At 44.7% G+C, this 26875-nt stretch overlaps 1 protein-coding gene across 3 annotated transcripts; it reads right to left on the reverse strand.

Annotated features, from left to right (window-relative positions):
* Positions 1–1353: 1353 nt before the first annotated feature.
* Positions 1354–26267, reverse strand: NEDD1 (NEDD1 gamma-tubulin ring complex targeting factor). 3 transcript variants are annotated; one of them, XM_032963391.2, is made up of 15 exons: positions 26160–26267; positions 20985–21135; positions 20229–20323; positions 19671–19787; positions 19230–19370; positions 18570–18799; positions 16783–16984; positions 15155–15338; positions 13896–14015; positions 13393–13461; positions 12990–13270; positions 11254–11419; positions 7006–7168; positions 6418–6484; positions 1354–4613 (listed from the first exon to the last, which is right to left on the reverse strand). In XM_032963391.2, exons 1-15 carry the CDS (start codon positions 26244–26246, stop codon positions 4509–4511), a joined length of 2178 nt encoding a protein of 725 aa, XP_032819282.2. In that variant the 5' UTR covers positions 26247–26267; the 3' UTR covers positions 1354–4508. The 3 variants fall into 3 exon arrangements, with proteins under 3 accessions (XP_032819282.2, XP_032819281.2, XP_032819283.2); XM_032963390.2 differs by having other exon boundaries at positions 18570–18802; XM_032963392.2 differs by having other exon boundaries at positions 18570–18802; positions 26195–26218.
* Between the last annotated feature and the right edge of the window lie 608 nt (positions 26268–26875).

Below are 26875 nucleotides of genomic sequence, written 5' to 3' on the forward strand. Positions count from 1 at the left end.
CAAAGGTCTAATGATGGGATAGAACATGTTTAATAATTGCGATGACTGTCCCACATATGGTCACATTTACAATTACATTTCCATAAGAATAACGATGATGATGGTGGTGGTCTGCTTGAATTGAGTGTGGCAACACATTCAAATCTTTTGGGACAACATTAGCTAACAATTTGTTTATGTTATATTTTGCGGTACTTTATCTTGTTTTGCTTCTGTCACTTGGTGATGTGGGTCATTCTTGCAAATTAGACATTCTGTCATCTTGAGTTCTCACCTGTTTAAATAAAAAAAAATACTTAATACTTTTACTTAGCGCCTTGCTCGACGTGATTTAAATCATGGTTGAAAAAAACCCGTACATTCTTGAGTTTTACCCATGTATCTCTGTCCAAATACAACTTCATCTGTTACACACCACGCCCGCCTGATGATTGCTAAACGTAGAGCTCGCCGATTCAAATGGAGTCACAAAGGAGACAGCCAGAGAATGCCCATCACTCACCCCACTGGGCAACAACACAGAAACACAGCAACCCCTAGCGTCTGGGACAAACATCGCCACCGGCCCTCGTACTCAATGCAATGTATCACACACCAGCGTACTTACGGTGCGTTGTGTCATCGACTAATGTGACCTTTACACTCAAGATATACGCATTAAGATTAACTGACGTTGTTATATCCATACGTTTGTTTAGTTTGTCGTCCTCCCGCACCTCCGATTATCACGGTTGACTACGTACGGTGCGAAAGAAGTTCAACATACGTTGCATGTGGAGGTATTGGTGGTGCATGGTACGCGCACCGCCCTATACAGCCAGTAAGAACGGAATATCCGATTCCTGGCTGCAGCTCACATCAGTGGCTGGGCTTGGGGTATCGCCATTCACGAACCCGTGGTGGGGAAGTATGGTCAAACACCACCCAAACTGACGTAGGGAGGCGTTCAGTTCACAAAAGGGCCTGCCACATGTTATCAAATTCATTTGACCCCAGCCATTGTATTCACAGCATGTGGATCACTCATCAAATTGCGATTCTGAATCGCGAACATTTATCGAACCGCCAGGATTGTTACTCTGAACATTTCTATTGTACCCAGGCCTGGCGGAAACGTAAAGAAATTCGTGCCCATACTCTTTGGGTCTTTCGGTAAAGTTAAGTAGATACAAAAACAATTAAAAAAATACGTTTCGATCGCAACACAAGCAATCGTCCTTGGGTAAAAAAATTACAGCAGGCGAACTGCTGACCTTACCGAAAGACCCAAAGAGTATGAATTCCTGCAGTCACGAAAGCTTTAAGTCAAAATTCGTGCACATTGAAATAATTCTGCTCTTGAAATCACTCTCATTTGTTGTCATTTGTTACGATCTTTTTTATTATAGGCACGATTTACAATGGATCTTTAGAATTAGGTACAAACTGTGCATTCTGTACTCGAATATTGTTGGGGCCCTTCAGTTTGCAAACCTGGCCAGCCACTCACTCCGAATGCCCACTTATGTATTGCACGACTGAAGATTGGGCAGTCTGCCTGCAACAAGTGAGCATAGAATTCGGCTTACCTCCAATGGCAGCCCTGCGCAAGTAGAGGCAAATTCCACATTCCCACGGCAGGGCCAGTTCTTTGAAAACCAAACACGGGATGAGTCAACTCCCGATTTCTATTTAAACTCACAAGCTTCCAACTGCAAATCGAGTGCTCTAATTATAGCAACCCAGACACTGCCACGTAATGGCGCCGTTGAAGATAAGTCGACACACTGTGGTTATAATCGAAGGGGCGGCCTTTGAAAAGTACAAAGAAACATTCCGTAACTTCGTAAATGTGGGCGGCAGTGTTTCAATGGCGTATAGGCACACTATGCCCTACGCTCGTGAACAGACATTGATGGGATTCTTTTTTTCACAGCCGCGCAATTCTGCATCATGAATAATCGCCGGTTTATTAAGTGCCATACCCAACATGGAACGCAAACTCGTACAAAGGCTGGCATTAAAAATATGCATCCGAATGCATACCAATTGAAAATGATCAAATAAGAGGTTGAACAGGCATAATATAAGGACAAGAATGGTACGTTTGATGTCGAAAAATGGTGCTAGGTACAAACCAGGATGAATGCAGAGAGGTTTCAGCAGTTGAGGTTTTTTTTTACTTTTCATTCCTTTCAAAAGCTCTACAAGACTAAGGCACCGACACAAGAGCTTTTTAACATCTTGAAGTGTAACGGTTTTCCTCCTTTGGGAGGGGTTTACACCGACGGATTAAGGAAAGGCACTCATAAAAAACAGGATACTTATTATTCAGGACCTTTTTTTCTTTACCCATGACACAGCACACACACGAAATGTGGTTATTTTCTGTCACTGTACTCTGGCGGGGCAAGTTTACCGACCTCCCACGGAACCGCTCGCTCCAACCAGACCGAGTGAGCAAAAACTGTTAAATTAACACAAATATGAAAGTTCGATCAAATCACTTTAAATGCATTTATACATTGTCCACACCACCCCCCCCCCCCGTGTCTCTTTTAACAATGCACGGCTAAAAAACTGCGCTGTGTTTAGTTTTGTACAACTCGGAAGACTTGTAGATTGCATGTACTGTAATCATTTTTGATAGCTTACTGCACCACGCTGGAATTTTTCGAAACTCGTCCAGGCAGGTTATGGCTGTTAATATCTAACCGACGTGCTATTTATGGATAAACTCCTTTATAAAGACCCCCCCCCACCCCTGGTTTTAATTGTACATGTTCAGATAAAACTGCACCCCACAGCCTGTTTTAACATTTGATTTCTTGTGTTTTGTGCAGTGACAACCAAGGAGGCACTAGCACTCGATGAATACGGTTTAAATGTCTCATGCCCTCCAAAGCAAATGCCACCGGACCACGTTAAAGGTGGATGAGCAGTGAGCCACAGGCAATGACGGAGCCAGTATTTTCAGTTAGGGAGGGGGGCAACCCCTCCAGAAATGAAAAATGATAGGAGTTGTTAGTAAGGAGTTGCCCCTTGCTTTTTATTCGACGAGTGTGCGGCGATGGCGCAGCCATCGATCGAGGGATCGAATTCGAACCGCGTTGTGATCGGCATCGCGCTCGCTGAAGGTGAATGCCTTCAGGCAAGTCGTGTACTGCATATGCAACTGCGCACAATTCTGAGTCACTTATAACTGCTTTGCCATTATGTATTGCCAATTATGGACTCAGACTATTGTCCTATCATTTCATAGAGTCCCTGGCACTTAATCATAAATTAGGGATTTCGATCGGATCATGGGGGGGGGGGGGGGGCACGTGCCACCCCACTCCCACTGGCTCCGACAGTGCAGGCAGGTCGTCTTAATTACAAAAGTTCCACGTTTTCACCTCTGCTGCTACTGCATTATCTGCATACAGGAGTGTGGCATATCCCCATACTCCTCGCGGCTCCAGACATTTTTGTTGTGCGATCACGTGACCTACAGTTTGCCTTCCACTCCTGAGCCAAGTGACCTACGCAAACAAGGTTCTTATCGCAAGAATTTGGGCACGTTCTTCTGAAAAATGTCCGCTATGATGGTACAGTACCCTCCTCAATGTGCTTTTCAAAATGTTTAGCCCTTAATCACGTTTTAACAGGCATGGACAGGTACATAAATATACATATATACACACATGTGAATATAGAAAGATCCCCCTTGTAGCCTAAACGGACTTTTTTTAGATAAGTGCTGTTCGTGAGCACCTTTAAAGGCCAGCACCGTACATGAGGGGGTGGGTGGCCAGCACCACGCCCGACCGCATTCGTCTCCCCTCTGGCGATGTTTTTACACACCGCACCAGGTAATAATTTTAAAGCTGAGACGACCTTGTGGAGGCCCAGGACTGGTTCAGATATTCGTCACTTGTGGTGGCCGTGAGCGGGAATCGAACTTGGGTCGCCGGGTTCGTAGCGCAGCGTGTTAACCGCGACACTACCGCTCCCCAGATTAATATAGACATATGTACAGGTAAATGGCAATGAGCGTGTTACAAGAGGGACATAGAACACGAATGGTTATTGCTGTTCGTCCATAGTGAATGTTATCTCCACACATATTGCTTTAAAACTTCCAGCAGAAGTGGATGGGAGAGGGTCAGTAGTCGTCTTTACCGTGGCCCAGAACTGAAGCCAACAGTTGCGCAACCAAATCGCTCTTGAAATCGCACCAAGTAATCGCTTGCAACTGCTTTGTCCACATCCGAGCGAATAGTTGCGGAACAAGGACATTAAAAGCAACGACAAACTTAAACGCCGCATCTATGATTGGAACGACTGACTGAAAGTTCACAAGTGTGCAGCGCATGACAAAATTACATCGCTACAAATCGCTGGGCTGATCAATGCTTGAAAGTAGTGTGTCTCGGCTGTGAACAACGGTTGCTGGAGACATCCACACATACGCGATTCAGTTGCACGCAATCGAGTTGGGCAACCTATCGCTCGCATGTGGATCTAACTTTCGAGAAGGTCAGAGGTCAGTAGTTGGAGCGAAGCTTCTTGTTCTCCTCGCGTAGGCGCTCGATCTCGGCGACGAGGGTGTAGTTGATGGAGTAGCGCTCCAGGAGGGACTCCATCACGTTCTTGAACGGTCCGGTGAGCCCAAGCACACGCGCACACACATATAACATACAACCACGTATAAACGCATACCCTACAAAGACCCATGCGCAGGCACATGTTGCCACACATGCAGACAAAGACAAATATTCCCCATATAGCATACACAGACCGTTGGGGCAAGTGCTGTTCACGAGCACCTATGAAGGCTGGCAGAGCGTACAATGATGTGGTCTGGCCAGCACCATGCCTAGCCACCTTCTCCCCAACGCTGATGTTTGCACATCGCACCACGTACTGAGTCAACCCAGATGAGGGCCCAAAACCAGTTCAGATATCACTTGCCACTGAAATTAGTATTGGATGGGAAACAAATGAAAACCGTTTTGATTGGAGCGCAGTGGGCTAACCACGTTTCCCCACACATGTAGACACACAAAATATAGAAATACATACACGTGCACACAAAGACAAAAATCCCCTGTGTAGCCTTGACAGACTGTAGGGGCAGTGCTGTTAGTGGGCACCTATGAAGGCCGGCATGGCACATGAGCGGGTTGGTGGCCAGCTACACGCCCGACCACCTTCACACACACCCACATACACAGACTCGTGCAAGCACAGTTTATTCTCATGTTAACTTTAAATAAAACTGAGAAAAGGAGTTAATTCAAAATTGTTACGCTGTGCGTAATGAAATTCGAATTGCTGGCCATGTGAAAATTAAGACGAGCGCCATGCTAAGCATAACATCGGATGTTTCTTCCTTTGTTATATTCCCAACATATCTTACTTAGTGTTGGGAATAACAAATGACACTCATACATACATACTGTTCCATAAAAATCAAACAAACCTACTGGCAAGTAACGTCAGGATACGCAGAATGTTTATTTTATATGCTGGATTAACTTCAAAAAGCAAAATGAACGGCACGCCTTATTCCCTGGCAAACAAACTACTGAGCTGATTCAAGCTGCTTTACAGCATCAGTTCTCATTGTGTAAGAGATAATTTAGCATTTTTTGCAAAGGCAGAGCCAGATTGTACAGTTGCATTCAGCAGTCTCATTCCAAGCGCACTATCCACATAACCAAAACAGAAGTGCAATGCCAACAGGCGCCCACTACTAAGGACACTGAACCAAACACATATAGGTCTTGAACACAGGGCAGTGACAAATCATTTGCATGCAAACCGCACGTGTCAATGAGCGCGACTCAAGCTGCAATGCGGGGAAAATCCATTGATGTACTGCACTATACGCAAACTATATTTAACTATATTTTGATTTTGTTTTAACAGGTAAGGACCACTGAGAGATACATCTCTTTTTCAGAAGCGACCTGGCCACAAATGATAGCTCACCTAAGTGGCTTATCACGTGGAAATATATCGCAGCCAAATACTCGAAACGGATGTTTCTAGATGTGGAGGGGAAAAACCGAAGGACCCGGAGAAAAATCCACACAACCACAGGGAGAACACGCAAACTCCCTGTATACCAGGCGAGGTAGTTATAACATCTCGTCACCGCGGCACCCCAAACATCTATTCTCGCTGCCTTCATCAAACTACAATGACCAAACAAATATCCTCCACGACTGGGACAGCGCAAAAGGCCCTCATCCAGCGGCAGATTGAAAAAAGGGCTGTTACAATAGGTTCCGCTTTCAGCATGTGACCCAGAGGAAACAGAAACAGTGACTCTACCCTCGGGTGACGTCTACTCTGGTTCGCGTCGCTCTGAACGATGGAGCTGACAAATCTGAATTGCTAACTATACGCGCACACCCTGGATTGTTTCACAGCGGCGTGCCGACTCACCTGTTGCATCTCAAACTGCCGCAGCATCTCCACCTGCAGGTTCACCATGTCCCGATGGAATGCATCCCTGCATGACAAACACAAATTGGTAGCCCTCTTAACGATGATAATAATAACAATCGTGTAAAATTTTCATCTCGGAAAACCTCTTTCTACTGGGATTAGGGTTTGGCCTATGCCTTTCAAATGAAACATTTTCACAAATATAGGTGATCCACCACAACTCTTGCCTTCGAAATGTTGGATCAAAGGCATTGCCAATATATCTGACTAAGCAACCACAAAAAAACAAGATTCCATCAATTATTATTTGAGAGAATTAATTAATTAATTAATCCTTCATTTTATGGGGTTTTTATCCCCAAAATGAGTACATCACAATCATAAAAAAATGTCACCTATGACAAGGGGAACACAGAAGTAGGCGTGCGACAATCTTCCTAGGCGGTTCTCCGATATAACGTGATGCACTGCTCTCCGCAAGACTTCTGAACGGAATGTTTGTGACTGCGCGACAACACGAGTGAGAACAAAAACGACGCAAGGGGGGGGGGGGGGGGGGGGGGGGCTCAGGAGAGACACACGTACGTGTAGGTCTCCATGGTGTCCTCGATCATGCCTCGGATGAAGTCGACCTGGAAGGGGGTGAGCATTTGGTGGGTCTCGCCGTTCTGCACCACGTCCGCCACTCGCTGTGCCAGCGTTCCCGCCACCTCCACCGCCGGCTTGCCGGGTGGCGTCACCGCCGTGTCTAGATCGAGAAAATGTACACGCGAAAAAAATTGTAATCAATAATAATCAATAATGAAGCATTTCATCCAGGAGAGATTAAAGTCTCGATACTTTTTTCAAGATTGTCCTGCATCGCAATGTTTGGCCGATTCCGCGATTGTTTTTTCACGCTTGGGAGGAAAACGGAATGTGAAGAAAACTCACGCATACAGTACTATGTACGGCACGACACCCAAAGCCCCAACATTGGTTGAGTCAAGACTCCATCGCTTCACTGCTATCTCCTGGTCAAACCTTAGAGCTCAAATCTACGAAACCTGACACCCCCATCTGCATACTAAGCATGCTCAGTCCTGCTTAGCTTCTAAGATCTCACAAGATTCAGTTGCATTCAAGGTGATTTGAAATAGCAATAATATATATTTTTAAAGCATGCAAATTGTAAGGCAAACTCAAATACACACAGTTGTTTTATAGATGCATACCTAGGCCGCGTATCCTGGTCTGTCCCATATGAGTTCGAAGCATTGTTTGAGACAAAGAACCAAAAGTCACCATCAGAAGTGATGCCACTGCACTCCTATTTTTGTCACGGCTTTGTCAATCCACTGCTGGATGAAGGCCTATCCACGCAGTGTCAGTCATGCGGGTTGTTTTTACCATAGTTCCATACCTGTCAACCCCTTATCGGTGCCTACCTTATTACAGACTAATTCAGACCTTATTGGTCACCCTGTGCCCTGATAAAGCTCAACGTTCATCCCACAAAGTCCCATCACAAGGGAGAAATACAAAGACAATTTATTTTGCCTGTATTGAAAGGGCTATAAGCCGTATGGATCTGAAAACTCAATTTCCCTGTAAAAGAATACGGGTAAACCGTATGGGTTGACAGGTATGTAGTTCTAAGCTTAGCCCAATACTGGTTCAGACATCACTGGTAGCTCTGGCCGTGGATCGAAACTCAGGTCGCAGGTTCATAGCGTAGAGCGCAAACCACTCTTGTCCCACTCCATATTAAATGATACAACTATAAATTATTTTATTTATAAAAACATACGTTAAATTTGCAAGCACAAAAATAAACAAGAGGATCACGTGTTTTTTTACTTGCAGGATAAATGTACAAACTCAAAAGCACGCACATTTTTTTTGTCACGTACTGCAGCTACACTGTGCAAGTGTACTGGTACAGAACGCACGAAGCGTACACAAGTGTGGGACCGGCAACAACTGGGTTATTTGGTTTCAGGCTGGCCTCTGAAGAGCAACAATTTAACGCACGCAAAAAAAAACAGGAGTGCTCTCATTTCTGCCCAAGCCTATTTGTTAAGCGCAAGGGTGCATTCTCGACTGCCTCTTTGCAAACGCGAGGCATGGCAAGCCAGGACTTGCCCGTACTTGAAGCGCACCATCAAACGCACAAAGCGTGCGAGAGTTTGCATTTACATCCCGGTGACTTTGAGGTGGCTCATAAGCAAGCGCTCGTTAAGATCGCGCAGCGTCACAAAAGGCGCAGCGACATCAATACAATGCGGACGCTGCGCCAGCAGACCTAGACATAAAAAGAAAATAAGCAGACGTCGTTCCTGCCGCTAGCTCGCTCTTAGGAGCAACGCCAGCCGTCCTAGATCAATGAGCGTCGCCCTAGGGAGAAGGTTAAAATGCAAGGCAAAGGGGCATGAGTGGAACAGCAGATGGGCACGAGGCTTCAGGGATGGGTGATGGAGGCAACTTTTTTGTTGGCATATACACATTGGACTGTCAGACCGAAGTCAAACAAGCAAATAATAAAAACCATGAATGTGCATGGATTCTGTAATAACTTTCCAACATGCATTTGTTCTTGGAAGGTCTCAAGCAGCGATAAGCTGAACAACAAAGATGACGTTACGTGGCACGTGACACGAGATGGCACAGGGGAGGGGAGCCGCGGGGGCAGAGATACCACAAGGGCACAGATGCCAAGGCAAATTCTTTGAGTGCTGGATTTTGTCTTCAAGTTTTGAAACACCCTTTGATCAATTTGGCCAGTGTTCTAAAGGGAAAGAAGTCGTTGAATAGCAAGAAAAAACTTCATACTAATGTGGCACTCATATCGGATAATCTTTACGAGATGTATCGTATCCCTAAGACAGAGAGAAGAAAGAAGAGAGCGAATGCATGAATACTTTTAAGCTAATGCTCTGCCACTCCCATTGTATTGTTTCATAAGGAACATCAAGAATATAGGGGTCATATTCTATATTTAGTGCTGCATGGAAGCGAATAATATAGTTTGAATGCATGCCTATACAGGCCACCATACTTCAATTAGGGATGACTGTTGGTACGGCTATTTTAATACACACAATGGACAGGAAGGACAAGATCAATGGGCCCGCATAATGCGCATGCATAATGTAGCCTCTATATAAGGAACAAAACAGGTGGACTTCTCCACAAATCTGGCTGTCGCCTGATGAAGCTAGATGTAATTACTGGCGAGACGTCTTACTCAGATTGTAAATGTTGTGACTTGGCTCTCCAACACACCGGTGTGCTGTACTCGTGACGAATTGGCATGTTCTGTTTACGTGACAACCCTTACTAGTTGGTTGTGTCGGGTGGTGGAGGGTTTAACGACACATTTATATGTTTACGCGATCTAACCCAAAAAACCTCTATTATAGATTAAATAAACCCAGTGGGACACACGATATATTGCCTCTTGCACAGGTCACCTGGGTCGATTAATTTATTAATATGTACGAATCTATGAATGCTCCAAATCAAAGCATAATATATTTGTATCATATATGTTGCAAATAACTGGTTCAAGTAACCCCTCGAGCTGCTAGGGGTCACTACATTCACTCCAGTGCAAAAATCTAAATACATTTTTCATGGTACAGGATTGTAGAAACTCACTTTTATGAAAAGTTAATGAGAAATTGTGATGGCAATTATTTTTATGCGATGGCAATTATCTCATGAGGATCCCCTTGTTTTCCTCTGTACAGGACAGACTTCCATTGGACACAGTAGGACATAGTAACCCATACTAACATTCATCATCATCTCAAAAGAAGAGAGCCACTGCCTTAAGCATCGAGCTATTATACACTCGCATGTTTCTGTAATATGCCAGTGTTAGTGACAAAGGTAGTGGTATCTATCTTACGTGATTTGTTCTAAAAAAGACAGTGGCTCAATTTATCTACAATTTATGTTAACAATCTTTGAGGCCATGGTATTTCCTTGCACTCATTTTCACACTAACACAGAGGGATGTGAGAAACGTTCATAAAAGGTTTGTTATTATTTTAAACGTTGGTTACAATTAAAATGGGGTTTCATAATAGCGTCTAGACGTGTCTGCATCTCAAGGTGCTGCTTACATTGAGAGCACTTGGAATAATTTACTTTTTTTAATAGGGAAAAGAGTACAGTGGTGTGTAGGGCAGACAAAGGGACAAAGCGGTATTAATAAAGACGCTTCACAGAGAGGAGACAGTCACTTCTAGATTTAAAGCTTTCGTAACTGCTATGATCCATACTTTTTGGTTCTATTGGGTAAAGTCACGCATTTTTTACCTACGTGACTTTACCCAATAGAACCAAAGAGACAGTCACTGATAGAAGCACGGGTTACTTCGAATGTAACGACAATTTCAATTCATATAGCTTTTTAATAATACCGCATCCCATTACCGCGTGCGTAAATTAAATGAGCAACAACATCAGGGAATAAGTTGAAATGATAAAAGACCACTTGGGAGATGGCAACACCACAGCATGGCCCAGGGTACAGGAGGCTAAAGTACAGGTGGACACGTCAATTAATCGATTATAGGTATTTTTACAGAAATGATACTTGCACAAAATAGTGCATATAATAACTTTTAGAATGCCATCGATTTACGTGACCCATGCAGCCACTATATGCGCCAAATTCACTACAAAGCGGAATATAATCCATTCTTGCTTCAAATCCCAAATTGTGGCAAAGGGATTGAATCGCGAGGGAGCGAATCGTTACCATGCCTGCAACTTTACCCCCCTGCGCCTTCCCACGCTCTGCCACCATCTCGCAAACGCCGATAAACAGAACAGGGCTCTCACATGTGGCCGGGAGGACTGGAGTGCCGGAGACACGAGCGTCCCCGCCAGCCGTTCGCTCGCGCCCGCTCAGATGCGGGCTCGCGCCCAGGGCAGCTGCGCTACCAGCGGACGTCGGCGTGTACGGCTCGGAGTTGCTGGAGTTTACCGAGCCCGGCCGCGTGGCAAACTGTGGGAGCGAAAGCAGGTGATGGGCGCAGCGATGGTGTCAACACAACGGAATTGGAATCAGAATCTTTATTTATCCTGGAGGAAATTCGATGAGCTATGAAGCTCTTTTTCACAGTTCTCCAGTTGGGGTGGCTCAGAAAGTTACAAACAATTAAAATAAACCAAAACTGTTAGAAACACACTAGGCATGTTAACAGAGTACAAAAATGCTTGACACAGTAAGGGATCCTTCAACATCAGTATTCTTCACGTGTGTAAAAATTGTAATCAAGGAAGACGGGAGCAAAGTGTAATGTATACGACAATAACACTTTCACAAATAACACTTTTTTAAAATAACTAAAATGTTGCTTAATTATTTGAAAAATAAAATATTTACATGTATTGTGAATATTTCGATGTTTTTTTCATAATGTTGAAAAGTAACTCGATAACATAAAGCATTCACGATTAGTGTCACGGTAAAGGTTGGTCCTCGGTCTATGATTAGTAATTAAAAAAGAATGCCGAGGGAAAAAAAAACCAATACAACAAAAATGAAATAATTTCCACATATACCAAAGTATATGAATGCTGAACGTATACCATGTGCCACTATTTTTGAGGCGCTGTGCTATTTTCCTGCGCAGTCAACGGAAAGGTCAAGAATGTCGAAGTGCCACTTGATGACATTCCATTTAAACGCGTACTGGCCAACATTGAACGTAAATTTAAATACCCCTGCAAAAAGACCAATACGAATAGAAACATTTTCTTCAGCAACAACAAGTATTGCAATTGCAATGACATTATTTAAAAGAGTGAATCAAGTGAAAATTAACGTGCATTCCTATTCAAGCAAACTTTGGGAGGTCCTTATCTTTATTGGCAGCCCTGAACCAGGGGTGGAAATTCCAATCTCCAATGGCGATGCAGACCCCTCTAACTTAAGCCGACACATATTTGAGTATCTAGGGTCCACAACAGGATAGCGACTGGATAAAACAAAGCAAAGACCCACAAGGTGTAGGTGAAATGTAAATAAATGGAGTGATGTGCTAGGAAGATTCCGATCCAATCTAAATGACTGTGAAAGTATTTACAACAGTCAAAGACCAATGATGACCAACAGTACTAAACACCAGGGAGGAGCAGATGTCGTACACTTCAGAATGAAGACGGATCTCACAGATCACAAGACTGGATCGTGTAAAAAAAAAATGTATCAGAATCTTTATTTAGACGGTAGGAATCCGATGAGCTATGAAGCTCTTTTTCACAGATGAGGGAAAGAGTAGTGCCGATCTCAGACAAGCTCAAACAAAATTGACTCGGACAGGTCAGACATGTCGTAAGAAGAAAGATGATTAAGACGGAAGCAGCAGGACAGTGACCGAGAGGCAGACCTAGTTGAGTGGTAAGGTCAGAATATGAAGGACTGAGGCGTGAACACGGAGATGGCCAAGGACAGGAAAGAGCGAAGATAGAGGAAGAGGGCGGAAAACCCGACGCGGCAGTCCTGAGCATCAAGACACGTTCTCGTAAAACCATTTCTTCTAAAACCCAAGCAGCACCTGCCACAGACTGACCTGGCCGGGGGAAGGTGGCGCCGTGCTCCGGGCCTCCTGGCTCCACGTCACCTCCTTGGGCGTGTACGTCACAGAGTCTGGTGTTACGAACAATGCCAGCTCAGGGTCCTTCCTGTCGATGAGCGGCAGGGCAGAATGCAGCGGCGTCGTGTACGCCGTTTCTGCGACCGGCGCTGCCGACGCCATGGTGGTGGTTATAATGGCAGCGACAGTGGAACCGGCTCCCTGGCTGACGGGGGTACGGTGAGCGCTGGCGGCGTACAGACTGATGCCATCCGACACTGCAAGCAAGGGGGGGAAGCCGGGTGGAGGGTGCCTTTTACCGTCTTTTGTGTTGGCCTCGTAACAGTTATTTGAGAGCATGGGAATATTTACAAATGTACCTGTACTGCTTGCCACTTACAGCTGGTTTTGGTGAAAGCTGTGGATGACAGATCGTGGTTTTCCAAGGAATTCAGCTCCGAGCTCAACCCTGACAGTGACAACAAACCAGACTTTACAGGTGTGGCAGCAGACATATGTTTTGGAACTCTGTATTAAAATTATTAATTATAAACTGTAACAGATGTTTTTGTTAACACAATGTTAATTTCAAAATATGTATATTATGGATGTGATAGTAAATTAAAATGGATCATTTGGCTCGTGAGACATGCATGCAAGAATTATGTATTCACTATTACATGTTCACAGATTTTATATCATCTAGAAATTCATACCACCATGCCTTTGGATTCAAACCAATACGCAGTCTATATATTCAAACCATTAACATGGTTGACATGAACCCAAAGGGCATACAAAATTCAGTGTGTTCACAAATAAAACTCGTAATCCAAAATTGACAATTTCGGTAAGATTGTGAAAAATAAAATGTGTTTTTTTCCTTCACTCCACACGTCTCACCTTCTCGTACAGGTGAAAACATCTCGCCAAAGCTATCTCGCCCCAGCATGTCAAGGTGATTCGCTTGAACGGGGACATGGCCACTGAGCTGGGCGTTCTGGTTGGTGGGCTGCACCAAGCCTGCAAGTACATCAGGAGCACACGAACAATGTAGACAATATACTATCAAACAAGTATACCGTCTGCTTGGGTGAAAAACATGCCCGTGACTTTGCAGCAAAAGTAATAAATATAGCCCGAGTTTCAAGTTTGTAGTTTTCCTCACAAATCAACAAAGCAAAATTAATTATCGTTATTTCATTGGAAACATTTATAATGCTCTTCCAAAAGTGATTTTATATTTTAGCTGGCTGACAACTGCAAAAATTTTTAAGGAAAATGGCACATAGCAGACATAAAACAGACTATGAATATATTATATAGTTAATGATTGTCAAAAAAAACTAAAACGAGCATGGGGTGGTGCTCATCTCTGCTGGTGGCTGCGAGGCAGTAGTAGAAATTCTACATTCCTATGACGGGGGCCAGTATTTCCACAGTACAACCACTGGTTGAGTGACGATTGTGAGACAAGTTACAAATCATTATCAACACCATTAAATTCTGATGCCTGTTCTGCACCAAACCTCTGGAGGCCAGATTCATAATGGCAGATGCGACAACACAGCCATGTGCCCATTACGCCAAATGTCAGCAGATGAACACATTAACGCATAACAACGAGCTGGATCATTGTTTCTCCGTTTGCTTTGGTCATGCATGTTTTGTTTTGCTGCACTTATTTAAACACTGCTGTCAATCATCATATCGCCATCTTTTGGCCAACTTGCAGATCAAGCCTAAAACATTATCGTCAGACATTTTCGTTATAAAGGCCCCCACCTGCCCCCCCCCCCCTCCAAAAAAGCCATCATCATCTCTCACCCTGGCAGTGCAACAATCCAAATCTAGACAATTTCATTGCCTCTTCTCTGTGGTTGACCTCCACTCAGGCATGTTCGTTCCTTTGACTGCCACTAATTCGTTAGCCTCGGCCACCAACAATCATCCCCACGCGTGACATGTCCTGTCCAAGCCACCTGACTTTACTTAGCAATCAATATACAAAGTGTCCGACTCACATATGTTCTCAAAAGCCATCTGTTTTTTTTTTCCTGAGCTCTTACCTGGCTTTAATTAATGGTAATTATCCACTCATACTACTACGACTATACCTCTGAATGCAATTAAATGGACAATGCCTTCAACAGTGGACAAACCTGCCCCGTTTTGCCCCACGATGACAGCTTTAGTGATGACCCCGCTTGCTGGCGCTGGCACCCTGCTGCCGCTTGCACCTGCTCCAAGCGCCGCAACAGCAACCCCACCTCCTCGGCTTCCGGCCAGGGAAGATGAAGGCGCTTCCACGGCCTTTGAGGGCGCTGCACTTTTTGACGCAGACGACTACAGGGACAAAAATAATTGGATGGGGAGAGATTTGGGGGGGGGGGGGTGGGTGGGGATGGGAAATATATATAAGCTAAGTTTTTTTGACAAATAATAGTTATGAACAAAAGGCAGACGTGTTAAAAGTCACGAAATAATAATATAAATGTTACATTTAACAATTATCTTGAAATACTAAAAATCTGATTAATGTGAGAAAAATATATAAGTAAGCTAACGTTTTATAAAAAGATTCGCCATTGCCCAAAGCCTTTGCCTATTACTGTATATAGTTCTGTGCTCTGAGGCAATGTTAATCACAAAGGTGCTGGGATTTTGTATGTGCTAATACAGCATTAATAATGATTTGTTCAATTATTTTTTATAATTTCCTCTTCAAAAGGTCTATTTTACAAAATATGTGGCAGAAAATGTAGAAAGTTGCCACTAACTGTTGCCAATTTGGATTGCCCATCTTGAAAATCAAACAAAAAGTGGATTCCACCAAATTATGAATTAGAGCCTCCGACTATACAAAGAAGAAACGGAGACAAGAGAGTGGATGACAGCTGAGTGAGGTGAAGGTTGAAGGTAGACAATGATAACAGAAATACATCCCGAGACGCGCAGATTTAAAAAAATAATAAGTCCGTGTTAAATTTAGCTTTCTTCTACCTGTTTATAGAATTAGATGAACATGGTAACATTTCGATTTGAAGCTTTCGTGACTGCAGGAATCCATACTCTCTTTGGTTCTTTCGGTGAAGTCACGTAGATAGAAAATAAAATAAATCACAACGTTTCGATCGCAACACAAGCGACCGTCATCAGGTGGAACAGATACAACAGGAGAACTGTCCCTGCTCAAGCTGCCGGCTATGTGGCACAGGGTGTACACTAACATTTCTATCTCTCAGTGTATGTGGCATGTTTACACTGATAACGTATCAACTCTCAGTAATCCTCATGGAAGTATAATTGTAAATGTGGTCATATGTGGTACAGTCATCATCTTCATGACCTATGGTCAATCCATTGCTGGACGAAGGCCATTACCACCTCCCAAGCAATTGGCACCTTTCGTGATCGTGCGATGTAACAATTCACCGGGAACCACCACACAAATTGATGATGATCATTAGCTATAAACAATCTACGTATGAATGAAGCCCCCCAAAGCCGTCGCCATCTCCCATGGTCTCACAATGATATAATCCACCCAGCGCGTGCAAATGAGCTGATTGAATCACTCCACATCCGCGGTGCGGTTCCCCTTGATCATCCGCCAGTCTTGCGCCACCATGCTTTGTTTCACAGTATTGCATATATGATTTGGATCATATATTTCATGCCAGTCTTTATAAAAATCAAACAGTCCCAAGACTTTTATGCTGAGTTCACACACAAGGGGAGAGTTGTTTAACTTCGTGCGAGAGACAATGGTTGGGTTGTGCCGGCTCACTTTGGCAGCGCCATGCTTGTGGTGGAAGCGAAGGCAGCGCACGGACGTCTTGTGTGCCGAGACACTGCGCAAAGGCGCCGACATCATGCGCAGGTCATAGAGGATGAGCTTTCCGCGTGACGTTCCCAGCGCCAGAGTCGATCCATCCGGCATGAACTCCACCGCCGTGAGAGGAGACTCCGCCGTCACGGAGCGCAGTATGCTACCCGCAGAGAAAGGAAATCAAACTTCGTTAACATCCAACGCTTGCACACGCGGCATTTTAGGTTTCAACTGCACTCCAAACACGGAGATGCATGACGGATAAGGATTGCCATTCATAGGGCGCTTGCTTAAATGCCTCCTCAGCAACTCAAAGCCTCTTATATCGCATGTCATCTCAACCATTTCAATGCCCGACTGTGGTCTAGCCAAGGAGATCCTAGTGGCAGCTGCCGCTGTGTGGCACAGGGTGTACGCAGTACCGGCCTGCACTTTGGCTTTCATCTGTTGCTACGTGATTTCCAGAATTTAGTAGTTTTCAATTAGTTTATCAAACGTAGCAAATTCTAACCATGACGCCAGCACACATGGCTTACTCATTTTCTAATAACTGTCACAGGATCTTTAACGTCCACTGTGAAGCAGAAGGCACAGATTTATGGTTTAGGCACCCAAGAATTACCGTATTTTCCCACATATAACCCGCGGGGTATACCCCTTTTTACAAACAAAACAAGACCCTGCGGGGTGTATGGAGGTGCGGGCTATCCCAAAAATATTTTACACGTGTGACATGTCATAACTCGTTAATTTTTTCATGGTAGGTCTATCCACTTACCTTTGACTAAAGCACTGCTGAATAAACCACTCACACTAAAATTGCACAAGTTATCACGTTTTAAATTATTCAAATTGTTTGTACAATAAAACGACAATGTTTGAAGTGGGCGCACTTTGTTTACCGGCGACGGGAGAGCTTGGGGGAGAGAGGGGTGGGGGGTTGGGGGGAAGGCAACGGCGTTACCGTATTGCCGCTATTATCTGCGCAGTGCGCAATCTACCAGTGCTAAAACTGTACTGGATATTTAGTTTGCTACTTATTTACTGTTTTAAGTTCACTCGTTTCCGGTTAGTTTGTTTTCTTTGTGCACGTTATGATTTAAATGTTAACAATTGATAGTAGAATGTATTACAAATGTAAACTTCGTATTAATGATGGAATCAAGCTGCGGTAACGACGTTAAAGATATGAATGAATGCAGGATATATGGAGGTGCTATTTGAAATTTGTTTTACACAAAACGCTATTTTTGTAGGGTATATGCGTCTGCGGGTTATATGCGTATGCGGGTTATATGCGGGAAAATACGGTAATCACGCACCGCTCAGATTGATCTGTGATCTGCAACAAGCGAAAAATGCGCGATTGCTCAGCCATGTATGTATGGTGAACTTCTTTCGCACCGTACATAGCCAACCATGCTAATCGGAGATGCGGGGAGCTAATCGGAGCAATGAATTGTCAAGCATCATTTCGGCTCTGAATTCTCAATGCAGGTCTCACTTTTCAAAAAGGGCTTTTAGCTGGTCAAATATTTTGTTTAATGAAATAATTAAACTTTATTTTATTCTTCTAATTCATATTGTACCATTAGTTCCGTCTCGTTTTTTTCCTTAAGCCTGAAAAATGCCAATCCACAACATGCACTTTTCAGAATCTGAAGCTTATATCCCGCGAAAAAGCCCCAGGCTACTTTTCCAAGGGGCCGACTCGGCCAACAGGCAAAACATCTGCTGCGACAGACCTCTTGCTGACCATGTCGTAGAGGATGATCCGCTTGTCGAGGCCGGCGGTGACGAAGAGGAGGTCGTTGACGGGGGAGAAGGCGAGCGCTGACGCCGGGGCCCTGTGCGCCGCGGTGAACGCGTGGTGAGGCCGCCGCGCGTTTGCGTCCCACAAAACGACGGAGCCGTCGTCAGACACGCTGCCGAAGAGCGCCTTCTTGAAGTACGAGTACTGCAGGTCCTGCACCGGCTGCTGGGCCGCAGGGGAGGCAACAAACGCCTTTCTGTCACAGTCATGAGCGTTCTACTTTATCTGAAGACATATCGAAACAGCTCACGTGAAATTAAATGAGGATAAAAACTGAAGGGTTTTTTTTTACGCTGCAGTGGGGGAGATGGGAATGCGGTTAGTGGGTGAAGAAAACTCGCCAGCCAAATTCCTTACTAGTCTCGGGAGACCTGACCCAACAATCAACCAGACAATAAGTCAACAAATGCAATACAGATTCTAAGTAAAAAGATCAAAGGTTTAAACAAAAACAATGAAAGCAAAGCTGTGTCCAATCCAAGTATGCCTTGAACACAAGACTCTCGCTTGATTAGGAATGACTAAATAAGTAAATACACCTTTAGTAACAAAACATTTACGTACCCATGTTTCACTATCACACGGCACTCACCTGGGATTTTGGATGCGTAAAGGGGGCGCTGGCCTGGTTGGTCACCGTGTTGTGGAGAATAATCTCTCCGTGCTGGGAGCCCGACGCCGCGTAGTTGTCGTTCCAGTTGTAAGAGACGCACGTCACCGCAGCGCTGTGGTCCTGCAGTCATTCACAATGGGCGCAATTTGCCTTCTCGGTTGCCAAGAAATTTTCATAGACCAAATGCCAAAGATTACATGGCAGTGTAGCCAAATTCAATTGTTCTGTACTCGAGCCATCTTCACCAACCCTCACGAATGAGCATGGTGAAGTGAGAACAAACAACCCCAACGACTCACTTTGTGGAGGCCCTCATCCAGCAGGGGATTGACAGTAGGGCTGTATGAGTAAGACTCGATTTACCGGATGAATAGATACATCGTTACATTCCCACAGTCTGCGGGTGTTGGACAAACTCACAGTGAATGATTTCTGGAGCTTTTTTGTATGAAGGTCCCAGATGTTCACGGAGCCATCTTTTCCTCCGCTCAGGACAAACTGGCTGTTGGAGCTGAGGGAGACACAAGTCTGTCCTTTCTGTGTGGGGGGGAAATGAAAAACAAAAGAAAAACTCATGTGGCAAAAACAAATGTTATGTTTTCAAAATGAAATATACATTGCAATTGTTTGTCTTTTAAGTGACAGGTACCAAAGCTGTCCAAGATGAAAAGCACAATAATTACTTTAAGGTTATGATCAAGGGTGCTACCATAGCGCTCTCTAGTGATGTATTTGCATTGGCGTATTAAAACTTATGAGAGTGATGTCAATAGAGTGCTGAAATAATATAATACACTTTACCATAAGATTAAAGTATTTTATTCTCCTTTAAGATTGAAATTTGTGTCACAGTCGAGGATGCACAACCTTGATATGTGCTGACAACAAAAAAAAAACTATTTGTGCAATTTTGAGTCTTGCGATCATTTACATTTAATATTTTTACAATTATATTGTTAATCGGAAATTGGATCTTACGTCCTCGGCAAGCTGAAGAACGGTGATGCAAGCCACCTTGCAGCTTGTGAGAGTAATCTGGTCGCCACTCTCAGAGGCACTCAGGACAAAGGGACGTTAGTCGCATGTCAAGGCAAACGCAACTTAGCATCAGCACCTCCTGCCAGCGTGCATGCACACGATAAAATGAAAAGCTTTTTGATTTCATGACCGTGCAAGGCACAGCAGAATGGCTATCGTCAAGAAGCATAGCTCTTTGGTCACTGCACTCCAGGGGGCTTATGTTATCTTTAAGGTCGGCACTTAAAAAGCATTTTTCACCAGGGCTAATGAAAGCAAACATAGATCGGTATGAAACACGGCAGACGGCCAAGACGCTCCAAAAGCCTCATCATAACACGGTGATGGAAAACACAATCAGGAGGTCTCACTCCATCAAGTAAGAGGGTCCACCATTTGTCTTCATCTTCAGCAGAGCAAAATATATTTTCCAGACGGCTCGAAATGGTTGACAGCACTTTAGCACTCCTTGCTTCTGACCCACAGCACTGATGTATGGCATGAAGAGAGATGCTAACAAATGGCGGTGGCTATAGGATCCAAGCATTTCCACCGGAGTTCGATTCCCAGCCACGGCTAACATCAGTGGCAAGTGATATCTGAACTGGTCTTGGCACACTACCTTCACCAAACCACACTGACCGGCCGCAGGGAGAAACTTATTCAGTCCTCTGATTGACAAAAGGACTTTGTACATTATTTTCACAAAAAGGATATTGTCAGGATGGCCGAAGACTGTGAGCGAAGAGATGCTCTGTGCGGTGCTGTGCGGGTTGAACTGGTCGATGAGAGTGAGGGTCGGTGCATCCCACAGGCGGATGTCATCACCACACGACACCAACCTCACCGCCTCCTGCATCTTCGCGGCCTGTCCAATGAAGGGGGTACAGTAAGACCTTGGATTGCGAGCATAATTCTTTCCGGAAACATGTTCGTAATCCAAAGCACTCGTATAGCAGTTGTGATCACGTGACGCTCGGCAGACAAAGCGTATACCTACTACTCGTATTGCAAGACCTCGCTCGTTTATCAAATTAACATTTGTTTAAAAGTTTTGCTCGTCTTGCAAAACACTAGCAGACCAAGTTACTCGCAATCCAAGGTATTACTGTATTAGTTTATTTAGTAGCTATGGAACGAATTATGAATTCAAGTCGATTCCTTATACTTTTTGCTTCTTTCGGTCAAGTAAAAAGACAATAAATTAAACTCAATCATAATTATAAGTCCATTGTCTCTCCTCCGTCGCTATGGGCAGAAATTCCACACAACTCTTTTATTTTCTCAACCCCAATCCCCCCCCCCTCTCTATTTAAGACCTCGACACAGAGGCGTTGTCTCTCTGTTTGTCTATGATGTGTCTCTCTCTGTGTGTCTCTATGTGTGTCTCTATCTGCTTGTGTGCAGGGGCGGAGCCAGGATTTCAGGCCGGGGTGACATTCAACAAATTTTAATTTCAAGAATGATTAGAGAGTCAGGTTGTTGAACTAGACGCCATCGGTTGGCGACACACTCTGACAATGCAGTTGCACGGAGTCTGCAAGACCGAGTGTCGTACACTTATACGCAGAATGTCACCCCTGTCACCCCCCTGGCTCCGCCCCTGCTTGTGTGTATGTCTGTGTCTCCGTGTCTGTGTTTTGTCTCCGCACTAATCTTCAGGTCTTCTCGGCCACGGTCATTCCCTCCCTTCTCTACGCTTGCAAAACGTGGACCCCACTAATGGAACATCTTTGCCGGTTAGAAACATTTAGGCTGGCCTGCCTACGATCCATCCTGGGTTTAACCAGACTGGATTGTGTGAGGAGCTCACAAATCCTTGAAAGATCTGGGCAAGGTCCCATCGGTGAGCTCCTCCGGCGGGCAAGGCTGCGATGGCTGGGTCATGTAGCCCGCATGCCCAGTCACCGCATGCCGAAACAGCTTTTGTTTGGCCGGATTGAGGGGGCTAAGCGGGCGCGGCACGGGCTAGAGAAGAGATGGAGTGATGTGGTACAGGAGGACGTGGAGCTGAGTGGACTTGCCGATGACTGGTACGAGCGGTGTCAAGATCGGCCTCTGTGGAGGAGGCTCGTGAAGGATGCTACTGGGCAGTTGGAGGTAGTCGCCCTCCAACAACAACGGAGGGCGGAGGAGCGACGCTCAGAACGAGCGGAGCACCGGGTGGCTAAAGCACAGCAGGTTGGCACAGTAGGGGGCACAGGTGGTGCATCAGCCAGTCATCTCAGTCAGTCGACCCGTGGCACCTGGGTCTGCCCCGTGACCTCCTGCCAGCGGGCGTTCGACACTTCACGTGGCCTCAGGGTGCACATAGCCTGGCACAAGCGTCGTGGTGACGTCACCGCCACTTAGTGGCGAATGGCGGTTGTTGTTGTGTTTTGTCTCTCTCTCAAATTTAGCAATCTTTGGAAGAACGTAATCAACCAGGTAGGGTGTTGACTGTTATGTTAGCCGACTCTCTGTTGTATTGCATTATATTTATACGTTTACTATATTTGTTTTCTCATTCATTCGTATCAGATTACGGTTGCTTGTGTTGCAATCGAAACGTCGTATTCTATTATTATTGAATTTATTTTCTTTCTACGTGACTTTACCGAAAGAACCAAAGAGTCATTCCTGCAGTCACGAAAGCTTCGAATCTAATTCGATTCATTATACTCACGATATACGCATCGTAATATGTAACGGTGTTATTTTCAAATTCAAGTAAATGTATGAACATTATTCTCTAAAGCTTATGGTTGGAATGAATACGAGGCAAAATAATACAAATGCAGACGGAGAAAACAGCACAGGACAGGCATTACAAATGACAGAATGTCCTTAACACAAGCAGTATGGAAAATACAGTACAAACGAGAAAGTAATAGAAGAGACAGAACGGACAAATACATTATTGAAACGAATCATTACCCTGTGGGCGTTGGTGTGAAATGTTACATGCCTATAATGATTTAACCACAGCTTTAGCTTGACAAAAAAAATCAAAATTGCCTTATTACTGAACACTACACCGAGCGACGGTTAGTCATCGTTGATGCTATCTGTGACCACTGGCCCTAATCCAGACACACCTATCCTGCCGAGTGGCTCAAATAAGGAGTACAAAAAAATTGTCACCTCCATATGGCATGCTGGGCACTGGACAAGTAACAGTACCAAAGGACATTGTACCACCCTTTGCCTGCAATACTTGGTGCTAAATTTCCCAGGGCAGTAAGATAAGCATGACGAAGTGTGTTAGTCAATTGAAAAAGCAATGAATTACTCCTGTTATGACACTCCTCTGTTACGTCAATCCTATACATTTCAGTACGAACTTCACTTTGTACTTAAAAACACAAATATATGTAGACCTTAACTCTATTAAAATGTTTTGTAGAATGTTATAAACCAGACATTTTACTCCCTAATCGTGTTGCACAACTGACAACTCTCTGGCTGAAGCAGCGTGTGTTGTAAACATGTTTCGCTGCTAGGAAACGACGAACAAGACACATTTTCAATGGGTATGCACACAACTGGGCAGGTGCCACCAGAGTTGTTCTGTTTTCTCAAGGACATATCTGAGCAAATGTTAATGTTCCATTTCAAAAACCGCGTTCAACATGTCCTGTCGTAACGAGCAAAAGAACGCCTTGTTTTCTCAGCTTCACTCACACCAAATTTGGTAACTCAAATACTGTGTTTTATTACCCGAGATTACAATTATATGAATGCCAAGTGACCCTACATAATAACGCGCTTGTAAATAATGCATCTCAGCGAGCTACATACTTGCTGAAAACATCAAGTTCATTCTAGCAAGTATGCCCATTAAGTTAGTGTCCGCTATTTTAAAAGGCGTGGGGTCACACTGGGCAAAGTCATGAACATGGGTATTTGTCATTCCACATATCACAGGGGAAACCCTCAAGCGATGACAGATGTCACTTTGATGTTTCCCCTTAAAATAAGAAAGTCAATCTGATGTGTGAGGCTATGGGCTGGGTTTTTTTAGATTCCCTCCTAAGCGGGCTGAAAAGGGAAAGCACTATGAAGCTTGTGAAGTCATTCCTGCTGGGTGGTTCACAGTTGTCCCCGACCTCAGATCTGCATTTCTAAAGGACATCTGAAGTTTCAATAGGATTTCAAGTTTCTACCTGCTCAAATAAAACAATAGTGCAGTGCTTATCTTTTATGGCAGTACAAAGCCAGTCGTGGAAATTATACATTCATGTGCGGAGATAATCAGCACACTCATCTACCCTATTCAAGGGGTTCTCATTAATAATATATTGCTGAAAATTCCACTTTCGGATAAAGTGGGTCAGTCTGTCAGTAAAAGAATCACAGCGTGGTATTCATTGTATCGAACCCTTAACGGTTTTGGATTGAACCGACCCTTGAACCTAAATTTCACTCCTGACCTCCTGCTTGTGAATTGAGCAGTCGACGGTGGAGTGCAGTCGACGGTGGACTCTGGTCGCCAGTTTCAAACTATGGGCCACAATAGTGCTGCCCTTGCCCTCTTCGATCACTCGCCGGCAGTATTTAAGAGACGTTTAACGAGGCTATTCCTGAAGCCGTCCGCTGTCTCACTCACCCACCTCGACATGAGCATATATATTTCGATTTAAAGCTTTCGTGACTGCAGGGATTAATATTCTTGGTTCTTTCAGGTAAAGTCACGTAGAAGGGAAATAATAAAATTAAAACATAATAAAATAAAAATCATCACGACGTTTCGGCCACAACGCAAGCAGCCGTCCTCAGGTCTTTCCGACAGCTCTGTTCTTCACCTGAGGACGGCTGCTTGCGTTGTGGCCGAAACGTCGTGATAATTTTTTTTATTGTTTTATTTTTAACAGGTCCCTGCAGGGTGGGCTGGTAGGAACATTTGAATTTTGCGCAATTTTATGAAATTGTTACGTAAAATTGTGCAAAACATCCCCAAAAGCGAAGTTCGCAAATGAGATGTGACTTCCAAATGTTGGGAGCAATAAGACATATCAAGTCTCTGTGCTGTCTATTGCCGATTTTACACCTAACAGCACGAGATTTCACTTCGTTAAAGTATTGAAAGGGGACGGACGGACGGATTAATCTATTGCAGGCTGGTACACTCAGTTTACAACTTCGTTCCTACCAGTATTATTTCCCTTCTACGTGACTTTACCGAAAGAACCAAGAATATGAGCATGTATAAAAGCTGCTGATCAGCTCCCCACTACAAGAACAGGAGCAAAGTGTCCGATCATTTAACGCACGTGCGTCTTCTACGGGTTCCAGTCACACCAACCAGAGGTGCTCACGATATAAATAATAGTGGGGGGGGGGGGGGGGGGAGCAATTAAGATCGCCCGACTTTATACGAGGCGTGAACAGCCAGCACAGTTGGCTGTTTTGCAATTGTGTGTTGCCCTCTTAGTCCGTCAATGTTGACTCGGAACGTCTCAACCGCACGTCTTTCTCTCTCACCAGTCACTATCTGTCGCTTGCTCTGTCCAGTATCCCGTCTCTCGGTGTCTGTGACCAGTCACGTCACGCGCAAACTCCCGACACCGAAACGTCGCCGGTTTTGTGCACCGCGCACGCGCAAAATACATTTACAACAGTTGTAACATTACAGCGCAATTGCGCCCAACAAATTTACACGTCCACCCCACGCCTTGCTCCCACGGCGAACAACCCCCCGTCACCCCCTCTCCCCGGGCAGGGGGTCTTTCAGGAAAAGTCGGTAGGCTTCCCACAAACCCAGGCCCTCCTCCACCGACACACACAAAACAAAAAATAAAACTCCGTTACGATCTCGCGCCACCTCCCGTTGTGCCAAATAATCCCACGAGCGTTTTATTGTTGTTGTTTTTTTTTTAACGCGCGTTCGTGGAGATGACGGTCGCCTTTTACCTCGCGGAGTAAACTTCGCGCGCGCTCCGCCTCACCAGAGGGGTGCCCGGCCCCGCCACTTTTTACGAACGCGGCCGCACTGCGCATGCGCGCATGACGATTTAGATTTCCCGCCGCGGATCGGCGCCGCGGACGAATGTCGAGTTCCCCATTGGTTCCCACCCCCCCCCCCCCCCCCCCAGAGCGCCACGTGACCAGCACGGTTGTTGGCAGATACTTATGTGCTCTAATAAATGTAAATCGGAATGTTTATTGAGACTGCAGGAATCCGAGAAGCTATGAAGCTCTTTTTTTACATAATAGAAGGGGGGGGGGGGGGCGTTTGGGTTAGATCGCGTAAATAAATGTGTCGTTAAACCCGCCACCGCCCAACACAGCCCAGTCGTGAGGTTTATCACGTAAACAAAACACAAATAAACCGTGGCAATCATTTACCATTACAGCCATGTGTGGCTGTTGCCTGATGATGCTGGTTGCAATTACTGGCGAAACGTCGTTCTGGAATTGTAATGTTGTAGGTTTACTCTCCAACGCGCCGGTGTGCTGTACTCGTAACGAATTTTGCGAGTTTTGTTTACGTGACACAATACCTTACTAATTATACTCTTTGGTTCTTTCGATAAAGTCACGTAGGTATAAAATAAAATAAATAAGTCACGTAGGTATGAAATAAAATCAATCTTAATTTTATACCTATGTGACTTTACAGAAAGAAC

This window comes from Petromyzon marinus, chromosome 30 (genome assembly GCF_048934315.1).
Source record: "Petromyzon marinus isolate PM22_M1 ecotype Great Lakes invasive population chromosome 30, UKy_Petmar_22M1.pri1.0, whole genome shotgun sequence".
Classification (NCBI taxonomy): Eukaryota; Metazoa; Chordata; class Hyperoartia; order Petromyzontiformes; family Petromyzontidae; genus Petromyzon; species Petromyzon marinus.

Excerpts from the sequence above, each read along its gene's own strand:
- NEDD1 (XM_032963390.2), bottom strand. The coding sequence starts at position 26,246 with ATGCGCAGTGCGGCCGCGTTCGTAAAAAGTGGCGGGGCCGGGCACCCC. Across the intron at positions 11,420-12,989 it reads CGCCACCTTCCCCCGGCCAG|TTTGCCACGCGGCCGGGCTC; the intron begins GTCAGTCTGTGG and ends TCGCTCCCACAG. Across the intron at positions 4,614-6,417 it reads GGCAGTTTGAGATGCAACAG|AACGTGATGGAGTCCCTCCT; the intron begins GTGAGTCGGCAC and ends GGACCGTTCAAG.